The sequence below is a fragment of the Thamnophis elegans genome, chromosome 3 (assembly GCF_009769535.1).
Source record: "Thamnophis elegans isolate rThaEle1 chromosome 3, rThaEle1.pri, whole genome shotgun sequence".
Classification (NCBI taxonomy): Eukaryota; Metazoa; Chordata; class Lepidosauria; order Squamata; family Colubridae; genus Thamnophis; species Thamnophis elegans.
The window spans coordinates 52,673,203-52,693,858 of NC_045543.1; the positions used below are offsets into that span (position 1 = coordinate 52,673,203).

Genomic DNA, 20,656 nt, shown 5'->3' on the forward strand with positions numbered 1-20,656 from the left:
TTTGTGTGTTTGTGTGTGCAAGCACCCTCCACTCACATGAGTGAAACTTCACATACATGCCTTAGCCATCTGTCCCACAGCCCAATTTTGAACAGGCTACAGCCCGATCATCGGCCCCGGCCCTTGGGTTGGGGACCCCTGTTCCAACCAATTCACAAAGTTTCTGCAAGAGAAGGAAGCACTACGTACATCACCTGAAGACAATGTGAGATATAAATCAAATAAACAAATGCATTCAAACTCTTCATTGAAGGTTAACATTTTAACACCCCCACCCTCCCACCCTGGTTTGATGCTCTCTAGATATAATAACCTTCATCTATAGATAGATGACGTAGCCAGATAGACTAGGGATTATACAACTTGAAGTTCCACAAATCTGTATTTTGGAAGGATCACAAGCATTTTTTTTTCCTGCTTTTGGCTTTATTCTTTCTCTAAAAGGGAATAGAATTGATCAAACATGATAACATGACTGTGGGGTAACTTTTCCCCCTAATTAATATTAAATGAACATTGTGGTGCTTTATTAAGTCTTGAAACTATTAGCCTAGAAACTGATTGGCATGATTGAAGCCACCAAGCAGTTTAAAACTCCTCTGGTATTTTCTGGCCACTGTGGTTTCTCATCGTTAGCTGCCAGAGGCATTGCTAAACTGATGGCAAAGATAGACATTCTGATTCTCCACCTTCCCCATATATTCCATAATGTTGTTCTTCATCTTTTACACTATATAGCATGAATATCATGCCCTCCTTTAGTTTCTGAATATGGATTTGTGGACAGGGTGATTAAAAAGCGGCTTTTTTGCATGTAGCATACCCCCTCCTTAAGGGTGCTGATCTTCTCAATGGTTGTTTTTTTTTCTAGAAAAGCTACAACTCGATCATAAAACGTACTGCATTTTTTTTTTTAAAATCACTCTTGATAGTGAACAAAACAAAAGTTTTGGTGACAGTGTGTTTAGACAACCAAGACAGAATCAGCTTAGCTCGGGAAAATTACAGGGGCCTGACACAGAAACATTTCCACCAACCTTTGTGGTAGTTCCCATTTTATATGCAAGGAGGATCAAGCTTGGCTAAAAGTGGAAAGAAAATGAACAGGTGGGAGCGCTCTCTCTCTCCTCCCCCCCTCTCTCCCTCCCTCAGTATTGTCAGGGGCACCAATATATCCTGACACAGTATTGGGGGGGGGGGGGAGTAACCTGCCAGAACAGACCCAGTTTCCAATTCAGCATTCAGAAAGGTGATGAGTTTTGACAGGAGAATGGTTCTATAGTGATAGGGAAGATGACTTGGATGGAGATGGGCTGTAGGAGTAGTTGTCCCCCAGGCAGAGAAGGGGAGAGGAGCAGATCTCCTACTGTGTGCATTTTACTCTGAGTGCTTCCACCATAAGAATGGAACTATGTCATTTCTAATAAAGAGTTGCTTGCAGTAAAATAAAAAATCTGCATGTTTCCATCAAAGTCGTCTTCTTTATTCTCTGCAGGCTGGTAGGAGATGCATTCTAATACGTTTGGAATTCTACTTCTTGGGATTATCTCAAGAATGCAAATGGATGCACTGAAACACACCAGTATGCATTCATGCCAATAAAATAATAAAAAAATATGCAAGGTAGAGATTACCTTATAAGTCTGAAGTGTCTTTTTTTATGCTGTGCATGCTAATCAAATATTTATCTTAAATTCTAGATCTCCATAAATAAGATGATAGATTTACCAATGTATGGTGAAGATAAAGGTTTATCAAGGTGAGAAATACATGGCCCACGTCTTCATAAAAGTAGAAATAGCTGCCTCAGCAATTGTGCAAGTTCTGATAAGAGATACCTGAACTGAAATCTCCAAGGTCAGCCAGGACAGATGTTGGGAGAAAGAGATATGATGACTCTTAATATAAACTCAAGGAAATACCTTTGACTATGAACCAGTCAATCCACTTTTTTTGTTTTTTCCAGAGCTGAAGTTGTAGCATCGCAAACCCAATTTAATTAGAGATGATATTGTGGCAAGAGATATATACAGACAAAGAAATCACTGTCTTTTACAGTTTTCTTTAAAACTATGATCATAATAACAAAATAACAAAGTTAGAAGGGACCTTGGAGGTCTTCTACTGAAACCCCCTGCTCAGACAGGAAATGCTATATCATTTCAGACAAACGGTTGTCCAATCTCCTCTTAAAAGTACCTGGGTACTTGAGAGACCGCCTCCTGCTAATTACCTCCCTACAACCAATTAGATCCCACAGATTAGGCCTCCTCCGAATACCATCCGCTAGCTAATGTCAACTGTTGACCCCTCGGGGGAGGGCCTTCTCTGTGGCTGCTCCGGCCCTCTAGAACGATCTCCCCGTGGAGATTCGGACCCTCACCACCCTTCAGGCTTTCCGCAAAGCTATCAAGACCTGGCTGTTCTGGCAGGCCTGGGGCTGATGAGTTCCCAGCCCCACTTGAATTGTTGCGACTGTTGCGCTGTTTTTAATCTGTTTTTTTGTATTTGTTTTTGTCATACAAGTGCAATAAACATTGAAACATAAACATTGAAACATTAAAAGCCTCCAGTGTTGGAACACTCACAACTTCTGGAGGCAAGCCATTCTACTGAGCAATTGTTCTAGCTATCAGGAAATGTCTCCACTTCTCTCTTTCAAGATAGTTTCAACCTATTCCTCAAGACTACAGCCTTGGTATTTCTTGTCACTATCCTATCCCCCTACTAACCAAGTAGGACTCGGGGAGCTCCTAAGCTTTTACAAGATCATCCAGGTGTTCTCACTAGCTGAGAATGTCTCCATTGTGAGCTAATATATAGAGCAGCTTTTATCTGATCATGGCAGACTTCCCCTGCCAGGTGGCATAAGTAAGTAAGTATAATCTTTATTGTCATTGTACTTAAATACAACAAAATTGGTTGTACTAAAGATGTACTAAAATAACCACTGACATCTTTCCCATCCTTGCATGGCCGAACATCACTATATATATTTGGTAAATATGCATTATCAATTCAAGCACTGTTCAGGTTGATGTTTTGTTGGGTTCCACTTATATTAGGGAATTTGCTGATGTACAGGTAATCCTTGAGTTATGGCCCAACATTTCTGTTACTAAGCGAGACAGTTAAGTGAATTTTGCCCCATTTTGCAACCATTTTCTGGCCACAGTTGTTAAGTGAACGATTGCAGTTGTTAGTAAATTGGTTGTTAAGTGAATCTGAATTCTCCATTGACTTTGTTTGTCAAAAGGTCACAAAAGGACACTGCAATCATAAATATCAGCCAGTTGCCAAGTCTCTGAATTTTGATCACATGGCCATGGGGATGCAATAATCATAAGTGTGAAAACTGGTCATACATCACTTTTTTCAGTGCTGTTGTAACTGGGAATGTTCACTAAATGATCTGTTGTAAGTCGAGGACTACCTATATAATATTAATTGAATAGACACATTTCATTTCAAAACCAACTTCAAGAAAGCTAATCGCAGTCACTCACAAACCCTATTTAATCTAGCAGCTAAAGCCAAATAGCAGTCATAGACACCCATATCCAAATCCAGAGCTGGAGCCCATTCAGCATTCCAAGGTATCCCAAATCAACAACTAGAGCTGGGCCAAGGGCAGGAACAGGGTGAGACCAAGGCCTTAAGAGCATTGGCAAAGGGCCTTGCCCTGTGGGTCAGGCAAGCAGAGCATGGCACTCACAGAGTAAATATTAACTCTCCACAAAGCTTCTGCAGCGGGCTCATCAAACCAGTGGGATTCTATTGGTTGCACTCACTAAATCAAGGCAGGATAATATTTAAGAGGTCAGAAAGCTGAAAGCCGCCCCTGTCCCAAACTGTGCCAGTTGTTGGAAACTGCAACACTGGCACAAGAAGAGGCAAGTCCTTTCTTGTGATTTTTGGAGAAGCTTACAGGTAGGAGTTACCCGGAAGACAAATTGTTGCAATCCCTGGCTTTCAACCTGCCTTAAGAACTCAACATTTTGGCAAAACATTAGTGGCATAATATATGGAGTCATTCTGGAAATATAGGGGCTGAATAAGCATAGTATAGAAATGGTGACTTCCCATATTTTTCTTGCCCAGCCTTCTATTTGCTATTTCCTTGGATTTAAGAAGCTTGATTTTACCTAAACCTGGCCATTTTGCCACCAAATTTCAATGATATGTTCGCACAGGATTAGAAGACAGTACATGCCCTATTTATTTGCTTTTCATTCAACAGGAGGTAGGAACTTTCTTATTGTGGATCAGCATTATGGATCAAGCAAACTATTATAACATGTTAACAAATGGTGATGAAAATAGCTTAGCCACTGTTAGTTAGTCAGGTAAGGTAATGTTGCTCTATTCTGGGATCTCAAAGAATTCTTCAAATTAATAGCAAACAGCAAAGTTCTTACATTGGTTTAAGAAGCTATAGCCTCTTGTATCCTGATACTCTTGGCTTGTTGTCACTTGTGAGTGCAACATGTAACTGGCAATCCTGGATTATGGCAGCATGACTATATTAATGAATCATAAATCACCATGAACTGAAAAAATATACAAATTGACCCCAGGTTACAGGAAATAAGGCAGCAAAATGCAAATATAAGACATATCCATTTTTAAGGGTAGGCTGAAAAATCCTGGTCTTTGGGGTACTTAAGAAAAATAATTTGTAGACTTCATGGCCTGATGTGAGAAGCACCGGAGGCAACTTTTTAAATACTATATTGTCAACATGTTTACTAATCTTTGCATTCGAGGCAATTAGTAGCGTTACACCCTCCAATCTCCCTAAATTTATACCTGTCTATCTGCCAGAAATGGATTTAATGAATGGAAACACAAGCTGATAGAGGATACATCTTCACAAGTACTTGGCTCTGAGACTTGCAAGGAATGACTACAGTAGACCCAAGGGGCAAGAACTGTTCTGAGATATGAAACAAAGCGATCCCACTAAAACAACAGCAAGACATACGAGTGGTAAGAAGTGAAAGTTCTGAAATTCTTGTTTTGAAATTCTACAGAAATTAAATTGTTAGGAGGAGGCATATGCAAATTTCTGTTTGAAATTAGCAGCTTTCTATGCCCTGCTATGTGAACAATAAAGGTTCATAGCCACTCGATGCTTAATTAAAGAAGATCCTACCCTCAATCTATAACCTACCTATCCAAAGAACTGTGTGCAATTTCTTTCAGCCATTTGAAAATTTTCCCACTGCAGAAACAGATAATCCATCCAAGTAGACTACATTTGACCTCGTTCACATGTTTTTCTAAACTATGATATGTTGATTTAGCCACAGCTTGCTGAGTTCCTCATGTCATGAACCAGGACTTTGGGATTCCAAAATAAGCATCATAGAATAACGTGAGATGTGAAGCCAAGTGAATGTGTGGATTTTCCATTGATTATACTCAATATGTATGGTGCTTTTCTAACTTCAAGCTGGTAAAAATCCAATTTAAGAATCACTGGCATAATTATCTAGGGCCTGGTCCATCGCAACCATCCACATGTAATTTCCCTGTGTTTCAATTTAGAAAACCATAAAGAATTAACATGATTAGAAACAATGATACAATAAGAGTCCTAATTGTGCCCAGTGTTTTAAGAACCAAAATATCCTATTTCCCTGAAAATAAGACCTCCCTGGATAATAAGCCCAATTGGGCTTTTGAGCGCATGCGCTAAAATAAGCCCTCCCCCAAAATAAGTCCTCCCTCAAAATATTGCAACACAGTAGCTGCCATGAGGGGATCACACTCAACGCCTCCTGCACCTCAAAATAATAAGACCTCCCCAAAAATAAGGCCAAGTGCTTATTTCAGGGGTCAAAAGAAAGTAAGACCCTGTTTTATTTTTGGGGAAACACAGTAACAATAAGTGGTACTGACCAATTATACCTGCCCTGCAGAAATGAAGGCAGTAGTTTACTTTAAGTCAAACAGTCAAAGGGAAAAGAAGCAGGCATTGGCTGATAATAGAAAAAACAGCCAAGAACAACATAGAGTTCTAGATTCTTATTTTCAAAACAGAAATTTTGAAATTCCTCCTGAACTAGAAATAAATCAACTCACCTATTCAATGGTGACAATATTAAAAGAGAACACTTTTGAAGTAAGATTAGAACTCCATCCATGTGTGAAAACAACCTTGAGCAACCAATTTGGATCATACATTACCTATTTTCCTAGGATAATGGAGAAATAAATGTTTTTTAAGCTTAAATTAGAGCTGTACTGACAACCTCATCCAAGTCTTTCTTAAATTACATATTTTGGGGCAGAAAATAAGGGTAGTTAAAAAAATTTAGTTTAATGGGGGAAAAACCAATTGCATGAAGAATTGAAATATTCATTGGAAGATCACAATAACTTCTTTCAACCTGGTACTCCACAGATGCATCAGAAGCATAACTCCTATCATTTTCCTGTGACTGGGAATTTTAAAAAAATGGCCATATCAGGAGTTTACTAAACTTGGGAAGGTTATCCAGTGGGGAACAACGGAGAAGACTTTAGTCTGCTGTAAGAGGCATAGACATTTCTTCTCTAAAGCAAAAGAAAATATATCTCAATTTCACGCAGGGGTTAGCAAAATTCCCTGTATTATAAAAACAATTCATTCAAGCCAACTTTATAGTGGATGAAAGAAAAATGTTTGGGGAGCAACATGATGGTACACCAAAATTTCATCCTATCTAGGTCCTGTCCTTTCAGAGCACAAGATGATGAATATTCATACAAAAAATTGAATCAGACGTACATCAACAATTTTCGTGGTAAGGAATTGCTCTAAAATTTCCTAGTACAATTGAAGGAAGTTCTTTACCAACAAGGCAGTGAAAGGAGGAAGGAGGGAGGCAGACTGCTATTGCAAGAAAAGTTAATCAACAAAGATCTGAGGGCTCTCTTTAAGAATTGGGTTGTTTTTAGCTATATAAAAAAAGCATAGCAACTGAAGTATCGAAGCAGGCAAGAGATGATGGATAGAGGATTTCTTTTTCTTTATGGCTGCTTTGACTTGCTTTTTCACCCCTCTTTTTTAAAAGCTTAACAATTAAAATATAAAGTGGGCAAGAGATGATGGAAGGATGATTCCTGCTCCTGGTTGCTGTTTTGAATTGTCTTTCCCTCCCTCTCCCTCTCTATTCTCTTTCTCTTTTCTTGTAGGCAGATGATATGATTAGAAGTCAGACAGGAAAGAAAGGAAAAAGCTTTTGAATAGAGGGTGATATGATTAAAAGCTAGAGTAAGAGATGGAAATAAAGGAAATATTAATGTATTGCACTTTTAGTTGATAAAATGGAAGTAATAATGAGAAATAGGTGGACTAATTGAATAATGATAGATTGCAACCTAATATAGATATATATTATAATGAGAACTTCATAAATTGATTGAATATGATAATAATTCTTAATTTGATCAGTTTTGTTTGTGTTGGAATGCATGGTGTCCAGATGCCACACTGTTCACGCATTGATGTGACATTTTTATAAAAAATATTTTTAAAAAAACTTTTAAAAAAAGAATTGGGGTTTTTTCCCCTGAGAAATAAAGCATAGGGAAATTGCATTCTAATTGTCATATCAACTGTCTTTACTTCAAGCAGACAGTTCTTCCTTTTTGCCAATAGTCCCTGTTATTCTATGTTCTGTTTCTTTTTCTTCCCCTTAAAAACATGTTTCCATCTAGTCTCAGAAATTCCAACCCTTTTGGGCTCCCAGACAGTCTTTCCCTTTTGAGGATCTCTTTACCAATAGCCCACCAAACTTAGTGAAAGGATTAGCATTCTTTACCATTCCATGCAAGGAAACAGAAACACCATGAGAATTTTCAAGACTTCCTTTGTGCTCTTCAGCAATTGGCTAGCTAATCCTGAAAGATACTTTTCATTACTGCCAAGTGGTACTCTGTGTGCCCGCGCACACTTTAATTTGCCAGAGATGGAGCCCAGAAATTGTTGGCCACTGCTGTAAGAGCCCCTCACCCATTTTTCTGGAAAGAATTTAAGTGTCACTTAAAGGGACAAACACACTTTTGTCCACCATAACTCACACCCACAGTATGGAGCCTGTCAAATAATAGGCATGTCAAATGATAAATTACTTTACCTTATTAAAGATAGACAGATTTCTCCAAATAACTTGTCAGCATATATTTTACAGGATTAGTGTCAGAAAAAGTCACTTTGAGCTTATGAGGTGCATTGTGTTTAATTCTTTTCTTAGGAGAATAGCAACAGTTAAAAGTAAGCGCTGAGAAATCGGAGTGCGTAATTTGCTTTGACTAAAAGCCCATTAAATAGCCTGAGATACGTCATGATTTCCCAGCCTTATTTCTGCCTCTCTCCCTGGAGCATTGGCACAGAAGGTTATAATAAATATCACTGACACTATTGTTATAAAGCACCTAAGACAACAGAAATGTAATATGCAGCTTTCCAATGTTATTTATTATCTTAATTTTGCCATTTGCCCAACTCAATGAAGGCTTTCTACAATCTTTCTGGGAAAGACAGTTCAATTGGAGAAGCTCTCCCCACCCTCCCCCTGCAATGCATCTTTCACACAGCCTCCCTTTTTACGCAAACACACCCATTCCTGTTAGTCAGACGCAACATCCTCATGCTTTCAAAATGCTGCTTGCACACCCATCATTTGTAGAGTGCCAGCCCTTGAAGTGATAAAACAGAATTTGAAGTCCCTTTTACTTCCACTCTGAAAACCATCACGATGATTTACTTACTGCCTCCTTCTCACTCACTCACTCAACCAGCAAAAGCCTCTCCTTGGGACTTGGCAAAAGAAACGGGAATGCTGCAAAATAGACAAGGCTGCAACATATGCACTATAAAGTGGCTTTAAGATGAGCACAGAGTAATATTGGCCGAATAAAATCAGCATCAAGGGGTACCTTTTTCTCGAAGCCCCTGACTCAGGGCAAGTGTAGAGTCCTCCTAATAAACCCCATCCCCAGGTTTAATGTGCAACACATACTTAAAGAAATGCCTTGCTCCTTTCCAATCACTCTTTGAATGAGGTGTTGTAAGAAAATTGGAGGCCCAAGAATTTGCTTTCTTTTGGCCTTACCTCTCTAAAGCTCTCTGCAAACACATGCAGCATTGGCTCTCTTGTTATAATTTCTCAGATACATTTTCTTTGTGCTGCCTCAGGATTGTGTTGTCATACTACAGAAACATTACTCTTAATTTAAAATTTGGGGAAAAGTGAGAAGCAGTGGGGGAAACTCAGGTTTTGATAGAAAAGATTTATTTGTCCAAAAGAAGCAGGTTCCTAGAAGTGATTTTCGTTTCATAGAAACAAAGAAAACTGACAGCAGAAAAAGACCTAGTGGTCCATTGAGTCTGCCCTTTGAGTTAATTTTTTTAAAATTTTGTTGTATGATGGTCATGTGTTTATCCCAAGCATGTTTAAACTCAAGTTACTGATGATTGACCCTCTACTTCCCCTGGTTGTTGATTCCAAGTTTCTAATACGCTTTCTGGGAAGAATTACTTTTTAGCATTACTTTTAAACTTTCCTCCTGTCAATTTGAGTTTATGCCTCTTTGTTCTTGATTTTCGCTTAATGTTGAAAATACTGCCCTAGAACCTTATCCATCCTTATATTTAAAGGTTTCAATCATGTCCACTCTTTCCCTTCTATCCTTCAGGCTGTACCTATTCAGTTTCTCCAATCTCTCCTAACGAATTTGTCCCTCAGACCTTGTACCAGAGGTGATATTCTGCCAGTTCGCCCCGGTTCAAGCGGACCAGTAGCAGTGGCGGGAGGCTCCACCCACCCTCCCAGATGTCATACACGCATATGCTCCCAGTTCCAAACCGGTAGCAAAGGTAAGAGAAAACCATTACTGCCTTGTACTATTTTTGTTGCTCATCTCTGGACTCGCTTGATTTTATTAATCTATTTTTTTTTCAAGTGAGGTCTCCAGAACTAAGCACAGTATTCCAAATACTTCCACATACTTTCAAATGCCTTTCACTTCCCTCCTGGGTTTCCTGATTGCTTCTGAATTCTTACACTAGAGAAAAGAGGGGCTGGAGAGGTGAAGAGAGGAACGAACTAGATGTAATGAAAGCAGCAAAATGTTCTGCCCAGATGTTTGCAATAGACGGGAAGAGGTGGCGATCAAATGCATACAATTAAATGAGTCACCATCTGGTAAAAGAGATGTTTTTCTTCCTCATCCATCTCACTTTTGTGAATTCCCCCCCCCCCTTATTGTTCTTATACTAGAAAAATTAGCCACAGACATTCACAGGTATGCACCACACACTCAACCTTCCCCCCCCCAACTATTATGGGATATAGGCAGGAATACGCAAAGTACATTTCAAAGGGGGAAAATGCAAAAGAGCTATAATGACATATTTCATATGTGCCATTAGGATGGTACACTTCCTAATTTTATTACAAGGAAGCTCCATTGATTTTCATGGGGACAACGCACAAGCAAGTATGTTTGGAATCATTTCAGAGCAAAGTATCAGTAAAAGGGTGGGAAGTGATTTCCCTGCCAGAACTTTGTATGCGTCCTCCCCCAAAAAGATTTTATTGCAAGAGTGCAACAGAGATGTTCCTGCTTAAAATTTGGCTTGGATAGTAGCCCCTAGTTCTCATACAGCCCCAATTCCATTCTAAAGCTTTTTCCAGCTTGGAAAAATGCCAGCTGGGGAATTATGGAAATTGGAGTCCACACATCTGCCAAAAGCTGCCACTGATTATGGACAAGAATCTCTGCAAAATGCACCATATTCCTTTTTCGGTTCACTTACCTGAGGCAAATTTCCCAAATTTCAGCACTTTTGTCAACACTTGAGGTATATCCTTGATGCTGCTGTCCTGGCTAAAGGATAGCAAACGTTTGGCATCATTGAACAATCGGTAAACACTGAAGAAATGAGGGGAAGAGCAATAGAAAAGAAAGAAAAAGAGAAAAACTATTAGTCATCATGAGAGAGACAGCCTCAAATATCCCCCCAAAGGATCCTAAAATATTTCTTTATCCACATTTACTTTGTGTCTGACATTATTGGGCGCTATTCTGCTAAGTCAACACGATCATATTCCCATAAGCACTTGTTTATAAATTGCTTCTAAGTGTTGTTTCTGAGCATGTGGAGACATCTATTAATTGAACTGGCTTAGTTTGCAAAGCAAACAAGGTGGAGATATGATTGGCTAGTGGGTGGTTCAGCCTGTCAGGCAAACACAGCCATTCCCTCAGTTTCTTAAGAGGAGAAAAGCAGCATGTCTTATCTCCAGGATCAGCAATGAAGTAGAGTAGAGTAGGAATAGCTTTCCTGAAGTTACAAACAAGAATTTGCCGGATGACTATCAGGGTAGAAAACTTCTTTGAACTCTTTCGGATTAAGCAATGCATATCCACCAAGCTTATGGGATAGAGAATAAGGACGATAACCTTATTGGAAATGTACAGCCAGCATCATTTAAGCACAAGGGGCTGAAGCATTTCTTAGAACAATGAGGTAACATTCAGACATGACTCAGACAGATGGCTTCCTAATTCACTTCAGTACAGACTTGCAAGATGGTTATTATACCAGTCAGTCTCAATAAAGACAGTCCTGGCCTTCCTGCAGCATTAATTAATTTTTGCCCCACCTTTATTATTTTTACAAATAATTCAAGATGGTGGACATATTCCCCAGACCTTCTTTCTCCTATTTTTTCCACAACTGCCACCCTGCAAAGTGAGTTTGATTTGATTTGATTTGATTTAATAAATTTTGTGAATACTAATAACAACTGGCCCAAAGTCACCCAACTGACTTTCATGGCGAAGGCGGGATTCGAACTCATGGTTTTCCACTTTCTAGCCAGGTGCCTTAATCACGAGATCAAATTAGCTGTTTCCTGATCTGACCTACCTAGAGGGCCTGACAAACAATAAACAACTCTCTCCCCCCATTCAAAGGATAACATAAGCCCCAAAATTTCTTGGTAGCTCTCAACAGTAGAGGCACGCAAAGGATGTTCTAAGCAACTTGCTTTCTTTCAGCGTAGAAAATTTGTCTGGCATTACATTTTCCTTATTTATAATATTCACTCTACCCCCAATAACCGCCCCCTTTTTGCTCCTCATTTGTGCTAAAGGACAACAGCTTCCCTGGAGTACAGCAAAGAACAGCCTGTACCCTTGATAAGGCGTTGTTGTTTTGTCTTCTTCACATTGGCAGGCCAAAGTTTAATAAATAGCAAATACTCACATAGATTCGTTAAAATTGCCAACAATGCGGGGTGTCTCCCCAGGTGTCGGGGAACGAAAGCAAGGATTGTTGGCATTACAGATAATCCCCTGAACCCAGGGCAATGTTCCAGCCGAAGGCATGGCCTTGTTTGGAAAATGACCTAAAAATATGAGGATAAATATTTAGGACAATGCATGACATCATCCTTAAAACTTCTCAGTCCTAAAGTTATGCCTCCCCCACCCAAATTGTCTTCAAACACATATGATACATGGCAACAAGAAACAATGGCTTATAACATATGCAGAAAATAAGCAAATTGTGAAAGGGCAAACAGGTGCAAAAGACAACAGGGGTCTTGTACCATGTACAGGTAGTCTTTGACTTACAGCAGTTTCATTTAGTGACTGTTCAAAGTTACAATGGCACTGAAAAAAGTGACTTATGACCATTTTTCACAGTTATGACCATTGCAGCATCCCAATTTACATTTGGATGCTTGATAACTGGTTCATATTTATGACAGTTGGAGTGTCCTTGGGTCATGTGAACACATTTATAGCGATCTTCTCACAAGCAAAGCCAGTGGGGAAGCCAGATTCACTTAGCAACTGTGTTACCAATTTAACAGCAGGGATTCTTGCCACAACAAATGTGGCCAGAAGTCATAAAATGGGACAAAACTCATCATAATTTTTTTACTTAGCAACATAAATTCTGGGCTCAATTGTGGTCATATGTCTAGGCCTACCTGTATTCGTTAAAGTTACAGGTAGTCCTCAAGTTGTGACCACAATTGAGCCCACAATTGAACCCCAAATTTCTGTTGTTCAGTGAGACATTTGTTAAGCGAGTTCTGCCCCATTTTACAACCTTTCTTGCCATAGTGTTAAGTGAACCACTGCAGTTGATAAGTTAGTTAACTAAATCTGGCTTCCCTATGGACTCTGCTTGTCAGAAGGTCACATAAAGTGATCACATGACCCTAGGGACACAGCAACGGTTATAAATATGAACCATTTTTGCCCAGCATCGGAATTTTGGCCACATGACCAGGGAGATGCTGCTGAGGTTGTAACAGTGAAAAATGATCATAAGCCACTTTTTTCAATGCCGTTATGACTTTGAACAGTCACTAAACGAACTATTGCAAGTTGAGGATTACCTGTATATCCCACTTTTCCTGCAGGTGATCAAGGCAGCAAACACAGATTTCCTATCCCAAATATTTTTCTCTATAACAATCACTATGTTAGATGGGGTAGGAGAAGTGATTGGCCCAGTCACCCGCAGAATTTACCTCAGTGAATCAACCAATCAAATCTCTATTAGGGTTATAGACCAGCATGAGAGCCATAGTAGTGCACTGGTTAGAATGCAGTACTGCAGGCTACTTCTGCTGACTGCCAGCTGACTGCAGTTCGGCAGTTGGATTCTGACCAGCTCAAGGTTGACTCAGCCTTCCATCTTTCTGAGATTGGTAAAATGAGGACCCAGACTATGGAGGGAAATATGCTGACTCTGTAATCTGCTTAGAGAGGGCTGTAAAAAACTGTGAAGCAGTATAGACTGGTAAGTAGGTAAGTCTAAGTGTATTTGCTATAAAAAGGGTCAGAAACAAAAAATTAGTAATTTTAAAAGTGAAAGATCATATAAAATACACAAGTTGAGAAATATACCGTTTCCCCGAAAATAAGACCTCCCTGGATAATAAGCCCAATCGGGCTTTTGAGCACATGTGCTAAAATAAGCCCTCCACTGAAAATGAGACCTCCCCAAAAATATTGCATCACAGCAGCAGCATGAGGTGACCACGCTCGCCACCTCTGCACTTCAAAAATAATAAGACCTCCCTGAAAATAAGGCCAAGTGCTTATTTCGGGGGTCAAAAGAAAATAAGTCACTGTCTTATTTTCAGGGAAACACTGTACATATATACATACATACCGTATTTTTCGAAGTATAAGACGCACCTTTTTCCCTCCAAAAAGAGGCTGAAAATCTGGGTCCGTCTTATACATTGAATAAAGCATTTTTTGTTCTATAACAAAAATCATTATTTTGTTTAGCTTTTAAAATTACCAATTGTTTGCATTCCCTCCTTCTTATGCTGGTCTATGACCATAAAGATAGATTTGATTGACTGTGAGTTTCCATGGTCCCATGGTTCCAGTATGAAATTCAGCCTAGTTTTTTCTGGCTTCAGTTGGACATCTTCACTGACTTACTATAGTAATATTAAAAGTTATGCAAGGGAGATTTCATCAGGCCTAGTCATCTCTGTTGAAATCCCTTCTCTATAACTAGCCAATGAAGTCTGAATTATTATGGAGAAATATAATAAAGGGCTGTTATTTTTTGAAAAAGAAAATCCTGTTTGAGTAGAGCTAACTAGGAACACTTTGAACAGGTTTCTGTGTGTCAAGAATTGAATCCCACTCTCAAACATCTTTCAGCTGTTCTGAAAAAAATTGTTTGATGTGAGCTAAGTGCATTCACGTCCAACAAATTATGGGTACTTTTAACCTCTGATACACAATGCAGCTTATTACTGAACACAGTAGCTTTCTCTCTATCTCTGTCTCTATCTATCTATCTCTATATCTATCTATCTATCTATCTATCTATCTATCTATCTATCTATCTATCTATCTCTGTGTGTGTGTGTGTGTGTGTGTGTGTGTGTGTGTGTATATATATATATATATATATATATATATATATATATATATATATATATATATATATATATATATAATGTGTTTTTTATTTGTGCTGATAAATAAATAAAGGGAGACTAGTATAGATCTATTTCAAGCTATTTAGCTCTCATCAGCTAGCCATACCCTTACTGGGATTTGAACCAGGGGTTGTGACTTTAATATATATATATATATATATATATATATATATATATATATATATATATATATATATAATTTATTTATTTATTTATTATTTATTTATTTATTTATTTATTGTCACAACCCCCGGTATGCCCAAACAGGTTCGATTCCCAAAATGGGTATGGCTAGCTGATGAGAGCTAAATAGCTTGAAATAGATCTATACTAGTCTCCCTTTATTTATTTATCAGCATAAATATAACATACATACATACATACATACATACATATATATCAACCCAGCAATCATCTGTATCCATGTGTGTATGTGAGACTGGCCATTAACGTCAGGGAATAAAATAAATCCTGTTGAAAGTCAACTAGTTTTACTTCAGAGTATGTATATACAAGAGTTTAAGAAGACCAATTAAATATTCCATATTGTAGTATGCGTAGGGTTTCTCTGTTGTATAAGATTAATTTGTTATTTGCCAATAGTTTTTATTAATAAAAGCATCCATCAAAATAGCTACAGGTAATAACACAGCTCTGTCATTTAAACCAGGGGTTTCCAATCTTGCCAACTTAAGACTTGTGGACTTCAACTCCCAGAGTTCCTCAGCCTGCTGCTTGCTGAGGAACTCTGGGAGTTGAAGTCCACAAGTCTTAAAGTTGCCAGGGTTGGAGAGCCCTGGTTTAAATAATATGTGAAGGTGTGAAAGAAATCACGTTAAAGCAGTGGTTGACAAACTGTGGTCTGGAAACTCCTGGGAATCTTTGAGACCCTTTCAGGGGGTCTGCAAAGACAAATGTTTTAAAATTTTCTTAGTTTTAATTTCTAATGTAGTAGAGATTGATAGATATATAACCAATATAAAGCAAAGCTCTTTGAAGCCTTCAGTGCTTTTTAAGAATGTAAAGAGGCCCTGAGACCAAAATGCTTGAGACTCACTCCTGTAAGGAATCATCGTAGGGTGAACTACTATACTATACTATGCTATACTGTACTGTATAATTTACTGCAATGTACTGTACTGTACTACTTAGCACAGATTATAAGGAAACCTTCAGGGTTATGTTAGCAGGAAGTTTTATATTCTTAACAGTGGTCAAGCCAGAGCAACTTTAGCAATGGCATTTGTTGACATCAGAAATGAATTGCAATAAAAACTCTGATTTCAGCTCTTATGGCCATATGCAAAACTGAAGAACCATCCAATCTGGCTGAAGATCAAGTATTGACCACTCTGATGGTCCAACCCTTTGTCAGCCCTGTTATCTTCCATCTTTCTAGGCTAGGAATAGTTCTGTTCTTATGCAATCTGCCTCTCACTTACTCCTCCTTCACCAAAGTTGAAGCCCAAGATCTCAGGCAATTTTAAAACTTACATTCATGTTGTTCATAAGGTGGATAGGACAGTCTCACAGACATCAGAATAAAGAAGATAAATAATGGCCAAGTGATTTCAATCAGTAGTTGGACCTGGAAGAGAGGAGGAGAAACAGCAGATTACTCAGTATCCATACTTGGCATGATCAATTTCATCCTATTCCAATTTAAATTGTTTTTATCAGATTTCAGTAATAATTTGTTCTAGAACTCTGCACTTTGATATGGCCCAAGGGCTAATCAATAAAGTAAACTAAACTAACTAACATACTTGGTATGATGAAGCAAATGAAAACAAAAGTAGAAGGGTTTAAAAAAAAAAAACTTCTGTGAACAAAATGTTGCTCTTTGGTGTAGCTTTTCCCGATTCAGTGCCTTCCTGATGCCCTTGGATCAATTGGACTACAGGTAGTCCTCGACTTAAGACCACAATTGAACCCAAAATATAAGTTGCTAGGTGAAACATTTGTTAAGTAAGTTTTGCCCCATTTTATGACTTTTCTTGCCACTGTTGTTAAGTGAATTATTGCAAGTGAATTAAGTTAGTAACACAGTTGTTAAGTGAACCTGACTTCCCCATTGACTTTGCTTGTCAGATGGTCACAAAAGCGGATCACATGACATCGGGATATTGCAATGGTCATAAATATGAACTAGCTGCCAAGCAGTTGAATTTTGCACATGTGACCCTAGGGATGCTGCAATGGTCATAAGTGTAAAAAATGGTCATAAGTCACTTTTTTAAAGTGCCATGGCAACTTTGATCGGTCACTAAATGAACTGTTGTAAGTTAAGGACTACCTATATTAATTCATGAAGCGATAATTTTATAGCATTTCTGTCCACTAAGCAAGGAATGGGATGAATGATGGAGGAAGGTTTGTTTCCAGTGCATATCCATTAGTCATTCACATTTTTCCTCTTAAGTTGAACTTTCACATCAATTTCCCTCAAAATGTAAATATATACTGAAGATTAATGCCTGTAAGATGCCTTACATAAAATGTCTTAGTGCAGCCTTTATTTTTCATAAGTTTCCCAAACATCAGGGGATTTTTTCCCCCTTATGTACTTATTATATAATGAAAAATCAAACAGTCAGCATGTGTTATTTTGTTGCCAACTCTGAATAGTGTTTGATCTTTTGTAGGTAGGTTTCAATACTATCTGTTATTTTTCAGGCCTTTCTTTGCAAACATTTTTCTCCTTTTGTGCAGGCGTCTGATTGGAGTCTATTTTCAAAAATAATTTTGAAGTCCTTTGTAAATATGCATATATTTACATGCATTTATAACATATTCACACAAAACCTTAGCTATCGTTCTGGGAAGAAAAGTCAGTTGTTATTATAGTTGTAATCCAGCTATCTCAAATGGACAGGGGCTAGGCAAGTCTGGGCTAGACTCAATTCCTTGCAACAATATCGGGCATTTAAATTATCCAGGTTGTGAGTCAAACCATATTAATGAACCCTTGGAATGCCAAACCTTTCCAAGTGACATAATGGAATGTATAAGTATCTGATTTCTGTGTATGCCAAATGATTATTCCAAATGGAAAATATATATATATAAATACACTGGAAGAAACTTTTGAAGCAGCCCTTCCATAATCCTCCACCTACTTATATAATTTCTGATGTTTTTCTTTCAGAAAATGTTTTCAAAGATTCAGAATGCTATATCAACTATTTTCATACAAAGTAATGCATTCAAAAGATCAGCTACAAAAATGGACTATCCATGGTGGGCATGTTGGTGGAAGAACTGTGTTGTTCAATGTTTATGTAGATTACAGCATGAACATGAGGATCTAAAATTAGATAATTGACATTTAGCATAGATGCAAGTTCTGAGGATGTTACAGCAGGTCAGCAAAATCTAAACTGTAAACAAATCTCATCCCAAAACATTACATTCATTGGTGCAAAATCCTTTGCCAATAGCATATTCTGAAGGAAAAATGATGTAGAAATCATGGAACCTAATCTACCTTTCACAACTGGGGACCAGCAGTCTTTGCTTCCACAATTAGTACAGTAGTGTCTTGCAAGGCAAATTAATAGTGAACAAACAGGCCAATTTGTAATCAAATTGAGGAAATTCTTCTCAAAATATCTTCAGATATTGGGCCCATATCAGAGGTGGCATTCAGCAGGTTCTGACCAGTCCTGGAGAACCAGTAGTGGAAATTTTGAGTAGTTTGGAGAACCGGTAAATACCATCTCTGACTGGCTCCACCCCCATCTATTCTCCGCTTCCTGAGTCCCAGCTGATCGGGAGGAAATGAGGATTTTGCACTAACCTTCCCCTGGAGTGGGAAGGAATGGAGATTTTACAGTATCCTTCCCCTGCCACGCCACCAAGACACACCCACCAAGCCACACCACACCCACCAAGCCACGCCCACAAGACCAGGAGGAAAAAAAATTGAATCCCACCAATGGTCCAGATCCAGATCCAAATTCATTACGGCAACCACCCAACCTACTGTGTTAAACAACAAGTATAGAAAAATCTTACACTTGTTAGTATTGAGATTTTTAAAGCGTTATTAAAAACACCCCAATGAGATGAAACAACATAAAAATTAAGTACAGGAGAAGGAGAATTCTCCAAAACTAGACAATAAAAATAAAGATATTTAGAGACAATGGTATTTGAAATTAAGATGGGGAAAGAAAGAAGCCAGAAGAGGGTAAAGAAAATAAAATTGGAGCAGGTAGTATCCTAAATAAAGGATACTCCACATTCCAATATTCTGTTTAAAATAATATTTATTTAAAAGAACGTTAGTAACTCTCTTATTATTCCAAAATCAACCACAAATGCAGCAATGTGATATGACTCTCTTACTAAAAAGAGATGTTTGAAAATGATTTTCCCATCAGAACCTCTCCAGTAAACAGCTTGGCCTGCATTTCCTTTCCTGTCACTTCTCCAAACTGTGGTGGCTGAAGGAAGCACTATGAAAACTGCATACCGAGCTCAGCTTGACGTGTGCAGCTCAAGAGTTATATCCGCACTGCTGGAAGGCATCCAGGACCAATTAGGTTCTGGCCAAACCTCCAGGGAAAAAGCAGCTTCAGAAACATTAAGCAAATAGGCCTATACAGTATACCTACTATAATCCAGCATCATTTCTTACTCATTTATTGGTTCAAAACTGGAGAGCTCTCTAAGAAGCTGATTATCATTGTAGAAACGTAAGTAACAAAGTACGGACTACCATCTATCTTCAGAAAGGTTTTTGATAGACTAAAGTCATGGGCAAAACTGCTAACTCCAACCTGCAGCAAATACAGGCCATATTTTTGCAGAGCAGAATGAATGGGGTAAACATAGGTGAACTTTCTCTAAGCCTTCATCTTCCTAATGCTTTTTTTAATTGGTGGGTCCACTGGATTTTGGAGGCTCTGACATCCTTCATTCATTATATTATATACCCAATCATCTGGCCTTACATAAGCATCTGGCACAAACCACAATAGAGTGAGGATGATGTCAGGTCAGCTGGACTCTCATATTTGAATCCCAGTGCTGCACCCAAGTATGCAAGCCACATAGTTTTCATCATGACACAGTGATACCTACTTTGTAATTTGACCCATCCCGACCCTGTTCCTCTTGCTGTGAATACCCACAATCCCTAAAAACTTGGCTCACTTTGCAGATTGACAGTTCAAATTATTTGTGGACTTGTTAGCAAAATAAGGAACAGAGACAAAAGACTTACAGTGGACTTAATCCAAATATCTATCAGCCAGTGGTTTGGCCAAACCAGTAGTAGCGGCAGCGGGAGGCTCCGCCCACCTGCCTGCATGCTTCTGCGCATGCACAGAAGCATCGAGAGAGAGAGCGAGAGCGGGAGGGCGGGCGGCAGAAAGAGAGAGAGAGAATTGGCAACCTACCTCTGCTATCAGTATTATGCCCCTCCAGCTATGTTGGACTACAGTGTCCATCATATTCAACATATGATTTTTGAGATAATGGGGCAATATAATTCTATACAGCTTTAGTTTGGGAAGCTTGATGAATTTACTATCGTTCTGCCCAAATTAAAATCAATCTCAATCTCTCTCTCTCTCTCTCTCCCTCCTTCCCTCCCTCTCCCTCACCCTCCCTCACTTCCTTTCAGCTCCACCTACCTCACAGGGTTGTTGTTATGGAAAAAA

At 38.6% G+C, this 20,656-nt stretch overlaps 1 protein-coding gene and 1 long non-coding RNA gene across 4 annotated transcripts in view; one reads left to right on the forward strand and one right to left on the reverse strand.

Annotated features, from left to right (window-relative positions):
* Positions 1–20,656, reverse strand: part of ABCA1 (ATP binding cassette subfamily A member 1) — a 126,626-nt gene that overhangs the window by 78,939 nt on the left and 27,031 nt on the right. For both annotated transcript variants that reach the window (XM_032212831.1, XM_032212832.1), the window contains exons 3-5: positions 16,482–16,575; positions 12,266–12,407; positions 10,811–10,926 (exon numbers count right to left, since the gene is read on the reverse strand). In XM_032212831.1, coding sequence (XP_032068722.1) covers positions 10,811–10,926; positions 12,266–12,407; positions 16,482–16,575 — 352 coding nt within the window. The remainder of the gene's footprint in view (positions 1–10,810; positions 10,927–12,265; positions 12,408–16,481; positions 16,576–20,656) is intronic.
* LOC116505549 lies at positions 3,847–18,679 on the forward strand. Of its 2 annotated transcripts, none has more exons than XR_004254957.1 (5): positions 3,847–3,930; positions 4,825–4,989; positions 6,715–6,791; positions 9,738–9,868; positions 18,136–18,679. It is a non-coding gene; the product is annotated as an uncharacterized LOC116505549 (long non-coding RNA). The 2 variants fall into 2 exon arrangements; XR_004254958.1 differs by lacking the exon at positions 18,136–18,679 and adding an exon at positions 9,955–10,142.